Below are 16,156 nucleotides of genomic sequence, written 5' to 3'. Positions count from 1 at the left end.
AAATGATTTGCTAGAGGAAAAAAATGAGAAGAAATTCAGAATCAGTGGCAAAAAATGCATAGAATAGTTTACTTACATTTCTGGTCAGAAATTTCCTGACTGGTGATATGAATGAAAAAAGTAATTAATATTTTTCAGATTTTAAAACAAACTTCTAACTTCATAAAAACAATCAGTAATGACAATGTGCAAATTTTTCACATTTTGCTGTTATCATGCAAATGTTCCATGAGCGTCAAAAAAAGGTTGAGCCTCAGGTTTTGATTTTTTTATTATTGTTATTATTATTATTATTCATATTAGACTCTTGAGTGTAAAAGGATGCCATTCAAAAGGAGCATTGAGAGTACAAACTCAATTGGAGGAGTTAACAGGGTCGGGTGGGAGGAGGATTCAATGAGATCTCCAACGTACCGTAATATACAAAAACAAAAAAAAAACATCTTGGAGACCCAATGCTGTGCTATGCAATGCTTATAAAAGTCTACACACCCCTGTTCAAATGCCAGGATTTTGTGACCTCAAAAAATGAGCGCAACATAAATTGACTAGTATAACTCGTACAACCAGAATCCTCTCGTAAAACCAAATGAGATCATGTAAAAGTGTACACACTCAAATTCTGAACACAGCACCATCCCTCGAGGTGGGTGTGCACACTTGTGCAACCACATCATCACCATTGTCATTACCTTCTCAAATATTTCTTCCCAAAATTGTACAGGTTTTACTTCACATTGAGTGGGAAAACATTTTAAAAATGATTCAACTTGGTCATATTTTTCTACATCACCAAAAATTGGCATTTGAACAATAGTGTGTAGACTTTCTTTACCCACTGTACATTATTGCTCTGTACCTGCTGTTGTTGCATGGGATTTGTAGTTCTTTCAGGGTTCTCCATTCAAACAAGGCTCTCGTAGCCCTCAACCACGGTGATTATTTTCTTTTAAAAGAGAAATGATGATTATTATTATTATTCAGATATAGACAGTGAGATATACAGAATAGCGTAAGGTAATACACAGAAAATACAGAATTACCACCTATAAAAAGTAAGAATAAAAATATATACCAAGTGAGGGGGAACTGCATAACCATTGACAGAAAGAAAAAAAAAAAACATGTGCTTTTGTTGCTACGTGCCAGTGCTTTTTCTACAACAATGTCATATTTATATATATACCGTATATATAAAACAACTTTCAAATCAATGGGTGATACATTGAAGAATATAAAACGACATAACGTAGTCACGTCAATACCATTCTCCACTTGCCTCACCACTGTTCACAGTTTACACAGTTTGGACAAACAAGGGGAGGGTTTGCTTTCACATCATATTGGCGTGCCCACAGTCCTTTTTGCTCCTGCTCCTTTTTTTTTTTTAAATAAGTGCTTCTAATCATCAGAATTGTCAGAACAAGAATACTCAGTGGTATCGACGTTAGACGCGACGCTAAAGCCTTTTTTTTTCTCTTTACGATTAAGTTCCGTTCCTTTTAAAGTGTCCATTCATATGAAAACTAAACATTTGTTTTTCTTCTTCTATACATTTGCTAAGAAAAGAAAATTAGTTATCAACGTGAATACAGGTTCCTCGAATGGGTGGGGTTAGGGTGTGATTGACTTCCCCCGTAACCAGTCAGCATGCTGGGAGAGTACTGTGGGAAAAAGAGCACAGAATGTCATTCAAACAAGGAAATGGCATCTGGAAGTCAGAAATAAATACTGATTATTTCATTTCATAACCATTTTGAACTTTTGTACTTGGGGACGAACTTAAGGCAAGACCAGTTTACGAATACAGGGGTGGGGGATCATCCAGAATTTTTTCTGGGTACAGTGGAGCCCCCTTGAATTCACCGACAAACTAGGAGCTTTATTTAGCTAAATGTAGTGATTTGCCGCCATCTTTCACCCCACCACCCCCATTTAATGCGCCGTTTAAAAATAAAAAAAGAAAAAGAAAAAAAAAGAAAACGACCCCTGGTAGAACATCGGTTCCCCGGTAACGCACTAGTAACCAGCATGATGATAAGATGGCACACACAAGAACAGAGGAACTCACAGAGGGGGGTGGGGACTGCCTGTCAGTCAAGGGGAGGCTCTCATAGCCAGGGTTGCCATTGGAGGAAACGTTTGGAGTCCTGCGTAGAGAGAGTAGAAAGAGACAAGGGAAGGAGGAGGAGAGGAGAGGAGGGATGGAGGATGAAGAAGACACATCGAGAAAGACGGGACACGGTGGCGGTGGTGGCACAGGAGTCGAGGGCAAGGTCAAAAGGGAAGAGGGAGAATCAGCGGTTAGAGATCAAGCGCACAAAGCACAGCTCTCGCTCTCTCGTTCTCACTTTCAGACGGCGTGCATCTCCGCTCATGACCGGAGGTGCGGCTGGCTCGTTTGTATGCATTTCAGTTGCCGTAACGAGCGAATGCGTGACAAAAGCAGGGAAAACGTTTTGGGGCAAGTCACTCAGCAGACGAGTGGACTGATTCGGCTACACCATGTGTTAGTGCCACTTAGATACACTTATGAATTGCCCTGAATCGGTCAGAAAGAAATTATTTATTCGCGACAAAATTATTCGTTCTGACATATATTAGCAAAATTAGTCAAATTTGTTTCTTAAAATAGTAACGTTTCAGATATATTTTTAATGCGGTGTGTAAAAAAACAAACAATTTGAATGCTTATGTGCGGTCACATTGAGATATATTTTGAAGAAAGTCAAGACAGACCAACTCACTCGACTGCTTAATTGTGACGCGGACAAAGAATGTACTAATGCATGAAAGCAAACGGCTTGCCGAAGTGGGACTGTGCCTAAAATAGGATGTTAGACGTGTGAGGGGTCATGAAAAGAAAAAAATGCCAGGAGAGATCACAGTGAGGAGACAAGTGATGACGAGTGATGCGGAGGGTGGAAAAGGTCGGTACCTAGACGGCTTCTCTTGCCAAATTACCCACCCTGAATTCCCTTAAAAAAAAAAAAAAACACAGCATTGGTCTTACTAGGTGGAGATCATGACGCTGCAATTTCAAGCTGGGGGGAGGAGGGGGCTGGAAATTAAAAAAATCAAAGCGGGCCTGCGTCGTCTGTCCGGGAAACACTCGAGACAGATGGACGGATTGGACAGACACACGGGCGGGCGGGCGGACAGACGGACGGACAGACAGACAGACAGGCCTCCGCAGTTGTGTCCGCTCCTCTGTCTACACTGTCGTCCATGTTGACCTGTCTGTGTGTCTGTCTGCAGAGGAGCAACTAGTGCTGCGTGTGTAAGGAGCGCACCAAGGCTCGCTGGCTACCTCTTATGTGTCCGAGTTACAGTCGAACTTAGATGTGATGAAGAGGGTGGGGGGGGGGGTGACGTGGAATAGAAATGCGGACTGACCGGACACCACATTGGGTACACCTGCACAATCCAGTGAGAGCTAATATCAAAATAGTATCTACTGAAGCTAGCACGCTAGTAGCGAGCTAGCCAGTCAGATAGATATAATAGATACCCCTCTTCATCAGATTGTGCAAGCGTACCTAACATTGTGGCAGGTCATGTAATATGTGAGTCTACATATGCTTTTCTGGACTCTCCTGCAACATCTGGAAGCGTCTGTCTGTCTGTTTGTCTGTCTGTCTGCGTGTCCGTGTGTCTGGTGTTACTCACGGGAGGGGCGGCGCGCTAGAAAAGGGGGGTGTCCACCCGGCCCCCGGGTAATTATAGAAGGGGGCCATGGCCCCGCGCTGAGACCCCGAGGCCGTCTGTCTACGTGCCTGATGGGAGGTGAAGGGGTCCTCACTCTCGCTGTCCGAGTCTTCGTACTCTTCCGATTCACTGGCCAAACGGCGCCCATGGAAGAGAGAGAGATGAAGATGAGTGAGAATGGATGACTAACATAGAGAGGATGAAGAAAAGGTCATGTAGCATTCATTCGCACAATCAAACAACGACGGCAAGCAAGAAGGACAAAACTGTGTGCGGGAGCAACATGAGAACTCGCTTCCTCCCTTACCTTGGAAAGCTCCTCCAGGCACCGGGCAAAGAGCAAAGAATGGCAGTGAAGGCCAAACCCGAAAGGAACGAGTAAAGGGAGAGGTAGAGGAGTCCCTCCATCCCGTCGTAGCACAGACCTTTCAGTGAGTCGATGTAGTCCTACGGGACGGATAAGTTCAAATCATTCCAATAAGTCTTCAAAGCAAATCAGTCTTCTTACCTTGTTGAGGCCTCGGCAGTTGAGCAGGGCCACCAGCTGGTGGAAGTTGCCCTCTGTGCTGTTGAGAATCTGTTGAACATCCCTGAGTGATTTCTGCGAGTAAAGCGTCCCATGAGGTGAAAATCACGACAGAGCAAGCGTTTTTTTTTTTCTTCAGGATGACTCAAACCCACCTCAGCTTTGGGGAACTGTGTGAGGGCGTTACGTTCCACACTGGAAAGGTGTGTGTGGATGTTGGACAGCGCCCTCTGGGACTGGGTGAGGATCTGAAGACAGAACACAAAGATTGAGAAGTATTTCATGAAATCTGGTTCCATAGGTCCCATGATGTCTCAATAGCAAACTTGAAGGTAGAAGTACCTGCTGGAACGGACTGTTCATGCGTCGGCTGCAGGTCAGGTAATAATCCAGCACGTCTGAGTAAGGACACAAATGAAGTCATGTGGGAGCATCGCACTGATGCATGGCAGAGAGGGGGAGCGGCAACGGGTACCTGAGCTGGTTCCCGTGTTGAAGTTTGTGGAGTTGAGCACAAACAAGTTTGGATCGGTGCAAAAGTCGCTGAGAGCCTGGCAAAGAAATGGAAAAAAGTGGAGGAGGGAGACGTTAGCAGACACACTGACCGGGTGACATACTTCCCTCCTGACAAATGTAACGGGATGCAGATGGCAAGCGGCCACAAATTCACGCAATCCTGCTGCTGCTGTCCTCAATAAACCCACAGCAGCCTAGCACGTCTTTTCATTAGCGCGAGGTCCCCAAAACCTTATCAGAAACACCAACCTACATTTATAACAAATCTGACTATTTCATGGTTGTCAGGCAGAAACTTTCCAAGCAAGGTCACTTTTATATTTTTTCTCGAATTAATATCACTGGTTTCAAATATTACAGTGTAATTTTCCTTTATTGTTTTTCTTCGGGAGGTTGGAACAGATTCATGGCATTTGCACTTACTTGACTGGGGAAAGATGATTTGAGATGTAAACTTTTTTTGTCTGCTGGTATGCTGTGAGATCTTTTTTGGTGATACGGTATTGTACTGCACCCTGCTGTGTGCACTCACCAGAAGAGGGAGCGATAGTCCCACATTGTGAGGCCCACTCGGGCGGGTAAACGTGGCCATTGAGGACAGAGTGAACCGTGCCGGCGCACAGCGAGCCCTTTGTTTCCTTATCGCTAGCCAGGGACAGAGCTTCTCTGTGTGGCCTAACAGGCTTTGGGACATCTCCCGCCAGCCCCGCGAGACACAAAACAGGCAGCAGAGCAGAAAAACAGCCACTATTTGGCCTCTTGACACATTCTTTCACGGGGGACACTGGAAATGGACGTGAAACGCTCCCTCTGTACCCCGTTACAAACAAATGTCTGAAAAAAAGGTTTCGACTTCCTCTTGTTTGCGAGTTTCACTCTGGTCAGTTTGGCACTTTGATCCAAGAGAGGCCTCGTGGAGAACGACGGGAAGCCGCTGCTGGTTCCTCGTCTTTCTAACCCATCCTTCCTCCCTGGCTCCCGCCCGGAGCACTTCCCTTCATCTTCCATCTTGACGTCTCTGAGCCAAACGCCCACGCCGGCGCGCACTTCGCTTGCAGACGCTCCTCCTGCACGCTTGCATTGAATTTTTAATCTCTGCCCCATTTTCCTTCCTTTTTGGGGCTCTGCCATCACTGCGGCGCTCCCTACGAGGTTCTCGGCTCCACACAATTCCCGCTCTAACCAAGTATTCGTACATTGACCCATGGATGGGTTTTACTGGGCCCACTCACCACCACGGTGGCCGTCTCCAAGCCCAGCGAGCCCCAACTTAGGAAGAGAGCCAGCCAGGCCAGCACAGTCATTCTGCGGGGGGAAAAAAGCATTAACACGTCAGGGGGGGCGGGGGAGACACGCGTGCGGATGAAGATGCAAACGTGAGCGCTTACGCACAAAATTAGCAGCCATCGAGCTTGCTTGGCCAGTCCGAGCAGGATGAAGAGACACACGATGAGGTCGAGTAGCAGCAGCATGACGTATGACAACCACCTAAAAGAAAAACCACAAAAAAAGAATTTTTTTGCAAGGTTCAGCTAAAACATGCAAGTGCAGCCCTTCCCTTCCTGACGACAGGAATGTGCGGTTAGGATGTTGCGGAAAAGGTCGCTCAAGTGCATCATTTCTCTGTCTGTCTGAATTTGGTTTGTTTATGTCAAGACGCACTCAAGTCCGGCTGTTGTAGGATGAAAAAACCTTGCAATACACTGAGAGAGACTTATTGAACGAGTCCCAAGTAGAAAATATGTGGTTAAAAGCGGAAAGTTTTTAATGGATGTGCGGTTTGGTTGAAGTAGTAAAAAGAAAAAGTATATGAAGACTTTTAAAAGGGTCTTTTAAGACTTTCTGAGTTAACAACCGCAATAAATTTGAATGATTAAAAAACAGGGCTTAAAAAAAACAATGAATTCGGAATATTATGTTTGTCTGGGCTGCCCTCACCTGTAGTCCTCATTCATCATTAACGTGTTGGCCGCCCACCCAGGTGAAAAGGGGCCGGGCATGAGGCCACCCGAGGGTGCCACCGTGGGGGCCACCGAGGGTGGCACCGGGGTCAGAGGTATAATGGAGGCCCCGCTGACGCCGCTATCGTTGCCCGGTCCCGCGTCCAAGCCGAACCGCGCCACAGAGATGGACGAGAGGAGACTGATGACGTTCTCGGATAACCTCCGGCAGTTCCGCGTGGAAACCAGGAAGGGTTTGCTGCCCGTAAACATCTCCTCCATTGTGGTCAGCGGGCCCGAGACGGACAGCTGCAGACCGTTGATTGTATCGGAAATCTGCAGAGGGAGGAGGAGGAGGATGTGAGTAAACCACAAATTTGGGATGCTGTAACGTTGTGGTCGGATTTGGGACAGACAAGTGAAGATTCTCTTTTGTCCGAACCGCAAGTATGCCTGAAGTACTTGAGTCAGCTTCGTCTAAATTTTTTGAATTCTTGTAGTCTTGGAGCACAGGGTGTGAGTAATTTTGCAACCTCTGTAGCTCACAAATGGACACAGTTTAAAATCGCAAAATATTAATTCATTCTCACTTCCTGAATAGATGTCCAAAACCTTTTCTCCATATAATGTCTTGCTTGGGTGCCTTATTCCAAAATATATTTTTTTCATGTCAACTCTACTTTAAATAATTCACAATGTAAGCTCAGCCCAGTGATGCTATAAAGCACAGGAGAAATGGTTGGGGATTTTTTCCCTCCTTTATCTCAAAGCTCTTTTTGCGTGGGTGCTTTGAGATGTTTATATAACAGAGTCAATGAACCAGACAACTTTTTACCTATGTGTGTGTGTCTAGCATCCTCCTAATAGTGCAACTCAGATCAGATCGGATCAGCAGCACCTGTACTCAGCGGTCCCGAAGGTCATAAAACATTCAGCGTAGTTCTATTTCTTTCTTGCCGTGCAACCGCAGCTCGTTTGCACACGCCCGACTCACTGTGGGTTGCTGCTTTTATTGCAATCATCTATATTCACTTTTGACTTGCACTGTCTTCATTGTGTTAATTGGTGACGTGAAAGCGGCGGTAGTCACCCACTACCAAATTCACCGCCCACCATCGGATTTGACCGATGTGAAACCCGAACAGAGTCCTCCGGATGGAGGACAATTAGCAAAGTGACACAGCAACCACTGTTTGACCAGGGGAGGGAGGAAGGGGGGTAATCAATCAGAGAGACATTTGTATGCCATTTTCTTTCACACTCAACACACACACTCGGCAAGCAGCGTCAAGCCGGGCAGGGATTCTGCGTGACATTTTACTTGCGGAGAGCACCACTCACCAGCAAATCGATGGAAGCTAGCGTGTAATTGGCTGTGAGAAGCGACGAGGTCAACTGATACATCCCATCATTAGCCTCGCTGTTGCCATAGAAACCGATGCCTATGGCAACACTGCAAAAGAGGGAGGCAGAGGAGAAAGAAGGGGAGGGGGGAACGTGAAAAGACTGTGGGAGGCGTGCGCGCACATGAGAGCAGATAGCAGAGGCGTGAAGTGTCGCGTTGGACTGTACATTTGAAATAAATGAGATGCGGGCGAGGATGCGATCCATCCTGGGTGAATGCGCAAATCAAACAGATGACGGGGAAAAAAAATAAGCAATGGAAATGTGAACCGTAGCAACAGATTTACACATCATTCCTTTTATTCAAAAATTCAGATTAAGACTCGGGCCAGCTGTTCGTCAAATCCCCTCCGACCAGAGACGAATGGTATGACCCAATCTCCCATATAATGTGACCCAGATTATAACGTGTGTGTGTGTGTGTGTTGTGCATTGAAAGCTGCCAAATGTGAACGTCACTACAAATCACGTTGGCTGTTTTTTCTTGAAGGCCGCATGTAAAAACATCATAAATAATTATCCAGCTCATGTGATAATAACCGACTACAATTATAAGAGGCTCCATAAGGGGGAGACACGGACTGCGTGTATAGTTTCCATATGATGACATCATTAGGATCGGGCGTGTACATCAGTTCAAGCGTGCAAATGGGTTTCACATTTTAAAACAGGTTTAGTACTTTGATTGTAGTTTTCTACTTTGGTTACATCAGTTACCGCCACATTAGTAAACAAATAACATGAATTAAAAGTGATTTGGTTAAAGTTATGGGATTGTCCCTTGGGAAATTTCCACATTGTGTGCTATAACACAGCTAAAACAGTTTAAAAAGGGAAGCACTTTGACACTACGTATGTATTATGACACAAATTCGCCTGTAACGTTTCACTGATGTGACTTTTGCTTCTTTCTATAACAGAAAGTTACAATAAGAAAGTTATGTATGTGTGGTTGGGTCACGGGACGAGGTTGACAAACAAGAGCACCGATGACAGTCAGATGTCAAGCAGGCCTCACCTTGTTTCTGGTGACTAAAAAAAAGCGCGTGATGATGAAGGCGATGACAACATGTGATTCACAGCTTTGCTGCCGCCGCTCATCCTAGCGTACGCGCCACTCTATCGCAATGATGTCGCTTCCTGATTTGAATTCTGGAAACGATACTGACTGAATTTCACCAATTATCTTTTGCTTTTTTGTTTTTTTGTGCAGAACAAGATTATGAAAAACAGCATTGTGGAAGATTAGGCTACTAGTGACAAATAATTTTGCTGGTATTAAAAAGAAGGCCTTTAAAAGTTGTTTTCATTGAATAAATAATTCAACATAATTCATGGTGTGTATTGTACTCCACAAAATTATAGATTCACAAATGTATTTCAGCACCTTCTAGTTTTTGTTGAAAATATTGGATGTCATCCTGCTTTTTACGCCGACAGAACTATCAGTTCACTTTATAATGCATGATTATTGAATATGACGCAGTTTGATTATTTCCTAAAAATTTTGTGACATTTTGTACAATCAGATGATGTCTACCTCCCTCGGAATTTCTCCGCATCACAATAATTCCTCTGAATACTCACTTTGGAATGTGTTCACCCCTCGACCGGTCCAGATTGATCAGACCGCAATTCCACTACATTAAAATTTCCTCCAAATCTAAGCGGTCAAGGCAGCACATCGCCACGACATTTTTCAAAACGACACGTGCGTCCGCCTCCTCACCAGCACAGTGTGACAGACGCCACGGCCACCCACGTGACGCAGCAGATCCCTCGACCCTTCTTGCCGCCGTAGCCGTGACCCGTGCTTCCGTCTTCGTCCTCTTCCTCCTCCTCAGATCCCTCGCCGCGGTCGCCACGGTGACAGCAGCAGTAGTGTATGAGGAAGGACAGAATCACCAAGAGGGAGATAACCAGGGCGATGGCCGATAAACTGGATAAAACCAGCAGGGTCTAACAGAGAGGGGGTTGATAAAAGACAGCTCTTCAAAAATGTCCCTTTAGTTGTGTTTTTTTAAGTCACCACAATTTGCACATAATGAAAATTAAATATGATGGTGTCAAGCGAGTTTTTTTTTTTTTGCGACCAGCGCGGGCGGTTCACCGCGGAGCGGTCGGCTATCAGACGGAGTCTGATGTCACTAAGCCATATCAGGCATCCAATCGGGCCTTGTGTCATCAAGTCAGCATTACTGAAATGCATTTTTCAGCGCACATCTCCCCGTATTATCCTCTCATCCGTCTGCCCGTCTGTCACTCCCGCACATTCCTCCGCATCACTCTGTCTCACCTCCTCTTCCCCACCGTCCCGCTTTCCCCACGCTCCCTCCCTCCCTTTTCGTCTCCCCCACTCTACCCTCTCGTTCCTTTCTATCTATCCACAGCGCCTGGATCTCTATTAATAATCTGTGACCTACTTAAATACATTCAGTGCGAGTCTCGCTCACTGCCGCCGCTGGCTGACTCGATGTGAGCCTCCCCCAGCCCCGGACTTCTCCGCAGCAACCTCCTCGCATTACTCATTCCCTCTCTCTTTGCCTTCGCAGAGCACTTTAAGTCGCTTTTGTCTTTGTGTTCTGCAGGATGATTTGCACACTCGCTCTCTGTGTCTTTTTTTCACCCCCTCTCACCACCATCACCAACATCCTCCCTTTTGTGCCCCAGCAAAGTCACAAGCCTGCACTGTGAGACAGTTTGTTTAAGACGGGCGAGCCCTTCTATTTTGCATGGCAAAGCGCAGAGATTCGCATCCGTGCAGCCCGGCGGCAACTCGGATTTTTACGCGCAAGTTGATAGCTGGCCGCGTGCACGCACAGGAGCAGGTGCAACTGAGTGACCTAGTAGTGGAGCATTGAAAAAAAATAAGCCTACGCAAGATGGGGAATGAGTCAAGGCAGTAGATCAATTTTTAGAACATATGTAACGCATTTTCAAAAAATAGCACTCTATAGAAATGGACTTTATAATAAATATACAACATACTTAAATAGAGTGTAAAGAACTAAACAGATTGTGTATCATTACTATTTGGGGTGTAATTCCACCATCAACCACTAGATGGTGGTTGAGATAATGTACATTTCAAATAAGAAATAAAAAACAGTAAATATTTCAGCACAGCCTAGTTTTTTTTGTCAAAAAGTATTTAACGTCAGCTGCTGTAATCCTAGCAGCGGCTCAATTTATAACTTTGAAAGCAAGAGTTGCATTCAGGGACTTCTCGTATGTTATGACACAGATTGCATGACATCACTGAAACCGCAATGTGTGCAAACTTCACTAGTGACAAGTGTCTGTGTGTGTGTGTGCTACCTGCTGGTACTCCCAGCTGTCCGGGGCAAAAAGGTTGTCCCTCATTTGCATGGTGAGGTCCAGCCGAGGGAGAGCGTGACACATCCGCACCCATAGCGAAGGGGTATAGCTGGGCACCGTCGTCATGGCAGCCATTGTCCACTGTCACTGGGGCCCCTCCTCCACCCTGGGCAAGTGAGAGAGAGAGAGATGTCAGGGTCACCGCGACGTGAGGCGCCACCGATGCGAGGGGAGATGAAGGTTCCGCCGAGGCCGCCGCTGAGGACCGAGGACGACAAGGTCAGCGGGCAGCTTTTACGGCGGCTGCTTCCCCAGATTTAAGACTCGGCATCACCTGGGAGATGGCAGGGTTAACGTGCCAGCTGTAGTTACACAGAAGTGACTCTTTGGTGAATGTTCATGTTTGTATAATTTGAAAGAAATGGGACGCAACCGAATGATATCATTTTTGAATTGTATGAGAGAACATCTCTGTGAATGTTCTTAACTCCTCTCGTCGTGTACTGTATTTAAACCTCCCTTCGTTGAATTCATGTTGATCTTCTTCAGACAACAAGACTGAATCAATGCCTCTGCCGGTTGCAGCCAAGTAGGCCGCTACGTTTTGCCTCAATTGGTTCTAGACATGACTAATCAATTGTAGCAACACAATCGACAGAATTCTTAATGGATCCTTGGTAATGCACTTGCTTTGTCTTGTTTTTAAATGAGGAGTTCTTTGACACAATATTTTTTGATATGGTTCAGCAATACAACCTCAACCAATGTTGATCTTCTTGAGACGGCAAATGTGCTGAGACGGCGGCTTGTGGCTCAGCGGTGCAAACCGTTTTGCCTCATTTGCAATGCAACTGATCAATTACACGTGATCGATAGGATGCCTTACAATTTGAATTATTGAATAACATGCCCTTATGGTCTACATATAACAGCAAATTAAAGGTACATGTGACCCATCAAACTCAATTGATTTTTTTTATCTTTTTGACAGAAAAAGCTAAACTGAATGACTGAAATTATGTAGTTGCACAAGTATGCACACCCTCTCAAAACTGTGACGCGGCTTGGTTTTAGCATGTACCAATCACATTCAAACTCACATTAAATTGGAGTCAGTACAGATTTGTCATGAATAAAAGTGCCTCTAATGTCCCTACAAATAAAGTTCCATTGTTCTAGTAGGCTTTCCCTGACATATAACCAAATATGGGTTTGCGTCTAGTTAAATCAACACATGAACAAATAACTTTTAATTTCAAACTTTAATTTGTGCTTGATCAAACCCATAATAACAGAAATAAACAGTAATTTTTAGAAGGGTATTATAATAGATAATAGCTTTTGTTATTTTTTTGCACAGACTGGACGCCATATGGACTAGCATGGCTTATAATACGGGGCCGCTGCAAATGTATTATCAAGGGGAAGAAAACTATTTTATGCAACCGGAGCACAATAGCACAAGACGACATTTGATTTTGGACTCTCTACTGTTCAGTGTCTTCAAAGCCGCCCGAGTGGGTTCGAAAGTAGGGTAAACACAAAAAGGCAAATCCGGTTAGCCAAAACACACACTGGGATCCAATGAGGGGAGGAGATGGGGGACATGGAGCTGAGACGCAGCCTGGTAGGCGTCTGATACCGGCGTCGCCGTGTGTGAAAAGGCACATTTTAGGGGAGCACAAAGCGCTAATCACGCTTGCGTACAAAGCAGGCGTGCAACTCTGAATTTTTGAATGTTACTTTAAATGTTCAATTGAACCATTTATTGTCACTATTATGCATTTGACACCGCAGTCGATAATCAAGACTGAATGCTTTTCAGCCTCCCCGTCGATTCACACAGCACGTCATTGTGTGAAATACTGTCCAAGATAAAAGTTTGGATTCAGCCAAATGTCGAGGCCAAACAATTTCCTCTTTCAAACTCTATGATGAGTTTGAAAGGCTCGCTCATAGGCCGGATGGGGCCGGCATTAAGCGCGTCTCAATAAGCTTGTTGGTCCTAATGGCTCCAGCAGCCCAACTGTTACAAATCAAAGTGTTGCCAACGCTCCATTTCACTTATTAAAACGGAAGCTGAAAATCATTTTTCGTACCCGCAGAATAACTTTTATCCGAGCGGTTGAGCTCTGCAGGCTGGTGAGTGATGCACTGAGAGGGCAGGTGTCAAACTTTGGACAATTCAAGAGGTGAAGGGAAATTGCAAAAGTTTGCACACCCGGTGTGGCGGCTACCTCCAAGCTGTGCAGATCAGCGTGATGGTGTCAATGTGAGCTGTTGTCTGTCTCTATATGTGTCCTTTAATTGACTGACAACCAGTCTGAGATATAATCTCCAGCTTACTTATGACTCTGAACAGGATAAGTGTTCGAGAAAATGGATGGATGGATTTTCCACACTTAGATTGACAGTTTTATACGTGTAGCTGTGCAATCTAGACGTTTAATGTCTACGTCTGACTCCATACCAAGAAGAACACAATGCGCACGCCTAAAGGGGAGGAGACAAATGAATCCAACAGCTGAGTGGATATGTAAAAAAAAAAAATAGATATGAATCACCTGTTTGCTGCATTTATAGGAGTTATTAGGCCAAGCTAACAATGTGATGATGGAAGCGAGGGGGTGGGTGGTAGATGACAGCAGTTACTCAACGCTTGTCACACGCCGAGAGCCTCACGTTGACACCACGCCCCCCGCCCCACCATCGGCTTGTTATCTTGCCTCTTGCATAAGTGAAGACGAATAAATGTGATTTGGAGGCTGAGGAAACGTGCGTGCACAAATCTATGGTTGGAGACTCCAAGATGTCTGAATGTGCAGCTGGTAGGGAGAAACAAGCCATTTTGTGAGGCAGCTAATGAGGACAAGGGGGGGAGGGATTATCGCATGGGGTCTGCCGACTATGACAGAATGTGTATCATTTTTGGGAAAATATTTGCGGCTGTAATGACGTGCGTACCATTGCCCTCCCGTTGTCAGTAGCCGACGGTGAGAAACAGTAAGCGGCACTTAACAACAACCTTTGTCGACGGGAATTTACAGGAGGGCATTAAAGGCTTATGACACACTCCATCAGCCAGGGGCAAATTCATCAACATCTTGTGCCTTTACGTGCTTCATCTCGTATGCAAAGCCTCCCCGGAGTCCAAATAGCTCCACGTCCATTTTCCGTCGACATTCATCTGCGTGATTAACGTCGACTCCTGACGGCGCGCGCTCGCCTCCAAAAGTGAGTGCAGCTGACCGAAAGGTAAGTGAGTGCAGTCAGTAAGTCGGCACAAATCAGTGCACGAGAGTACGACACGGCAAGTTGACAGAGACAAAATAGAAGCCACCTCCCCACCCCAAAAAAAAAGAGCGGATGCAATGAAAGCATCAGCATCAATGCAGCATTTACTGCATCTCATTGCAATGAGATAATGAGCCGTGTTTTAAATGCAGCGGGCGCAAAATATGCATGAATGCATCTCACAACACATTTTATCGTCATTGCATCCACAAAAAAAAAACATTAAAAAAAGATTGATAGCAAGATTGAAGCATTTCTTACCTTTGACAGTTGCGTTGGAAGGCTTCTCTTGATGCTCTGCCGCTTTTCGCTGCTGCTCTTGTAATATTTACCCACTCAAAGTATATTGCCAGCAATCAACGCCTGATGCTCTTGCAAAAACATCCTGCTGGGATTAAAAAAAAACAGAAAAAAAACTCGGAGACATGCCAAAGAATTAGTCAAAATGTGGCAGAAGGGGCGGCAGAGCAATTGGCGAGAAAGCGCAAGTAATTCTTGCAGCTGTTGAAATATTAAAGAGCCAATAATTGCATGCTTGTCGGGTGACAGCGGAGAGCCGCTCGCGTTGATGGATGGGAGAGGAGCTCTCAGTGAGGACGAGTGAGCGAGCGAGCAGGAAAGAGAGGGAGAGCGAGAGAGCGAGAGAGAGAGTGAGGGAAAGGGGGATTAAGATTAAGGAGACACCCCTCGGGGACCCTTTATCATTTCATTGTTGCCCTTCGTATCTTAACGCCCAACACCATGTTGCCCGAAGATAATTAATCTGTTAACGGGGATTTAATGGAAGGGGGTTGCAGGGGGGCGGGGGGGTGAATTGCTTCTCATTCCGACCCCCCTCCCACCGCCCCACATCAACCTGACCAATCTCCATCCGGAGCAACACGGAATGAACCTTGACCAGATTAACATTTTTAGCAATCCGCTCACATGCGAGATGCAAAACAGTCCGCTGCTCGCCAAGGAGGAGAGCTAATGTACTCGAGAGATGCACATTCAATGAGTGTAAGTGGCAGCTAAGCACTCTGGTGAATGCCAGGGAAGGGGTGGGATGTTGGAAAAGGTGGGGGGGGGGGATTCCCAGAGTGATGCTGAGAGTGAACAATGAAAGCAGTTTGGCATGGAGGTTGCACAAGAGTGACAAGAAGGAGAACATGTGACCATACGGGCAAAGTGATGAGGTGGGAGAATTGAGGAGGGGGCATTGCAACGTGAACAGAGGGGGGGAAAAAATAAGGGAGGGAGGGGGCGCTGGTTTTCTGTGTCACTGAAAGGGAGTGGGGGAAGGGAGATAATGCAAGTGAGACAGTGAGGGAGCAAACAGTAGCGAGCCAGTGAGCATGCCCACTGACTCATATGGAGCCCATGTAGTGTGTGTGTGTGTGTGTGTGTGCGTGTGCGTGTGTGTCTCCAAGAGGAAGAGGATGAAGACAGAAAATGGCGTTACGCATGT

At 45.6% G+C, this 16,156-nt stretch overlaps 1 protein-coding gene across 4 annotated transcripts; it reads right to left on the bottom strand.

Moving 5' to 3' along the window:
- Nucleotides 1–253: 253 nt before the first annotated feature.
- ttyh1 (tweety family member 1) lies at nucleotides 254–16,091 on the bottom strand. 4 transcript variants are annotated; one of them, XM_088386786.1, is made up of 15 exons: nucleotides 14,968–16,091; nucleotides 11,413–11,578; nucleotides 9,824–10,053; nucleotides 8,032–8,143; nucleotides 6,689–7,026; nucleotides 6,143–6,238; nucleotides 5,983–6,055; nucleotides 4,710–4,785; nucleotides 4,577–4,632; nucleotides 4,390–4,482; nucleotides 4,217–4,309; nucleotides 4,016–4,155; nucleotides 3,670–3,837; nucleotides 2,072–2,150; nucleotides 254–1,664 (listed from the first exon to the last, which is right to left on the bottom strand). In XM_088386786.1, exons 2-15 carry the CDS (start codon nucleotides 11,545–11,547, stop codon nucleotides 1,581–1,583), a joined length of 1,773 nt encoding a protein of 590 aa, XP_088242912.1. In that variant the 5' UTR covers nucleotides 11,548–11,578; nucleotides 14,968–16,091; the 3' UTR covers nucleotides 254–1,580. The 4 variants fall into 4 exon arrangements, with proteins under 4 accessions (XP_088242912.1, XP_088242915.1, XP_088242913.1 ...); XM_088386789.1 differs by having other exon boundaries at nucleotides 3,777–3,837; XM_088386787.1 differs by lacking the exon at nucleotides 2,072–2,150.
- Nucleotides 16,092–16,156: the final 65 nt, after the last annotated feature.

Source organism: Syngnathus floridae, chromosome 10 (genome assembly GCF_059516105.1).
Source record: "Syngnathus floridae isolate MCC-2025c chromosome 10, RoL_Sflo_1.0, whole genome shotgun sequence".
Lineage (NCBI taxonomy): Eukaryota > Metazoa > Chordata > Actinopteri > Syngnathiformes > Syngnathidae > Syngnathus > Syngnathus floridae.
The sequence above is the reverse complement of the archived record's forward strand: the minus strand, read 5'-3'. Positions and strand labels throughout refer to the sequence as shown.

Coding starts and splice junctions, on each gene's coding strand:
- ttyh1 (XM_088386786.1), bottom strand. CDS start 11,547: ATGGCTGCCATGACGACGGTGCCCAGCTATACCCCTTCGCTATGGGTG. Junction 6,239..6,688: donor ATGATGAATGAGGACTACAG/GTGAGGGCAGCC, acceptor TTTTTCTTTTAG/GTGGTTGTCATACGTCATGC. Junction 4,483..4,576: donor TGAACAGTCCGTTCCAGCAG/GTACTTCTACCT, acceptor TTCTGTCTTCAG/ATCCTCACCCAGTCCCAGAG.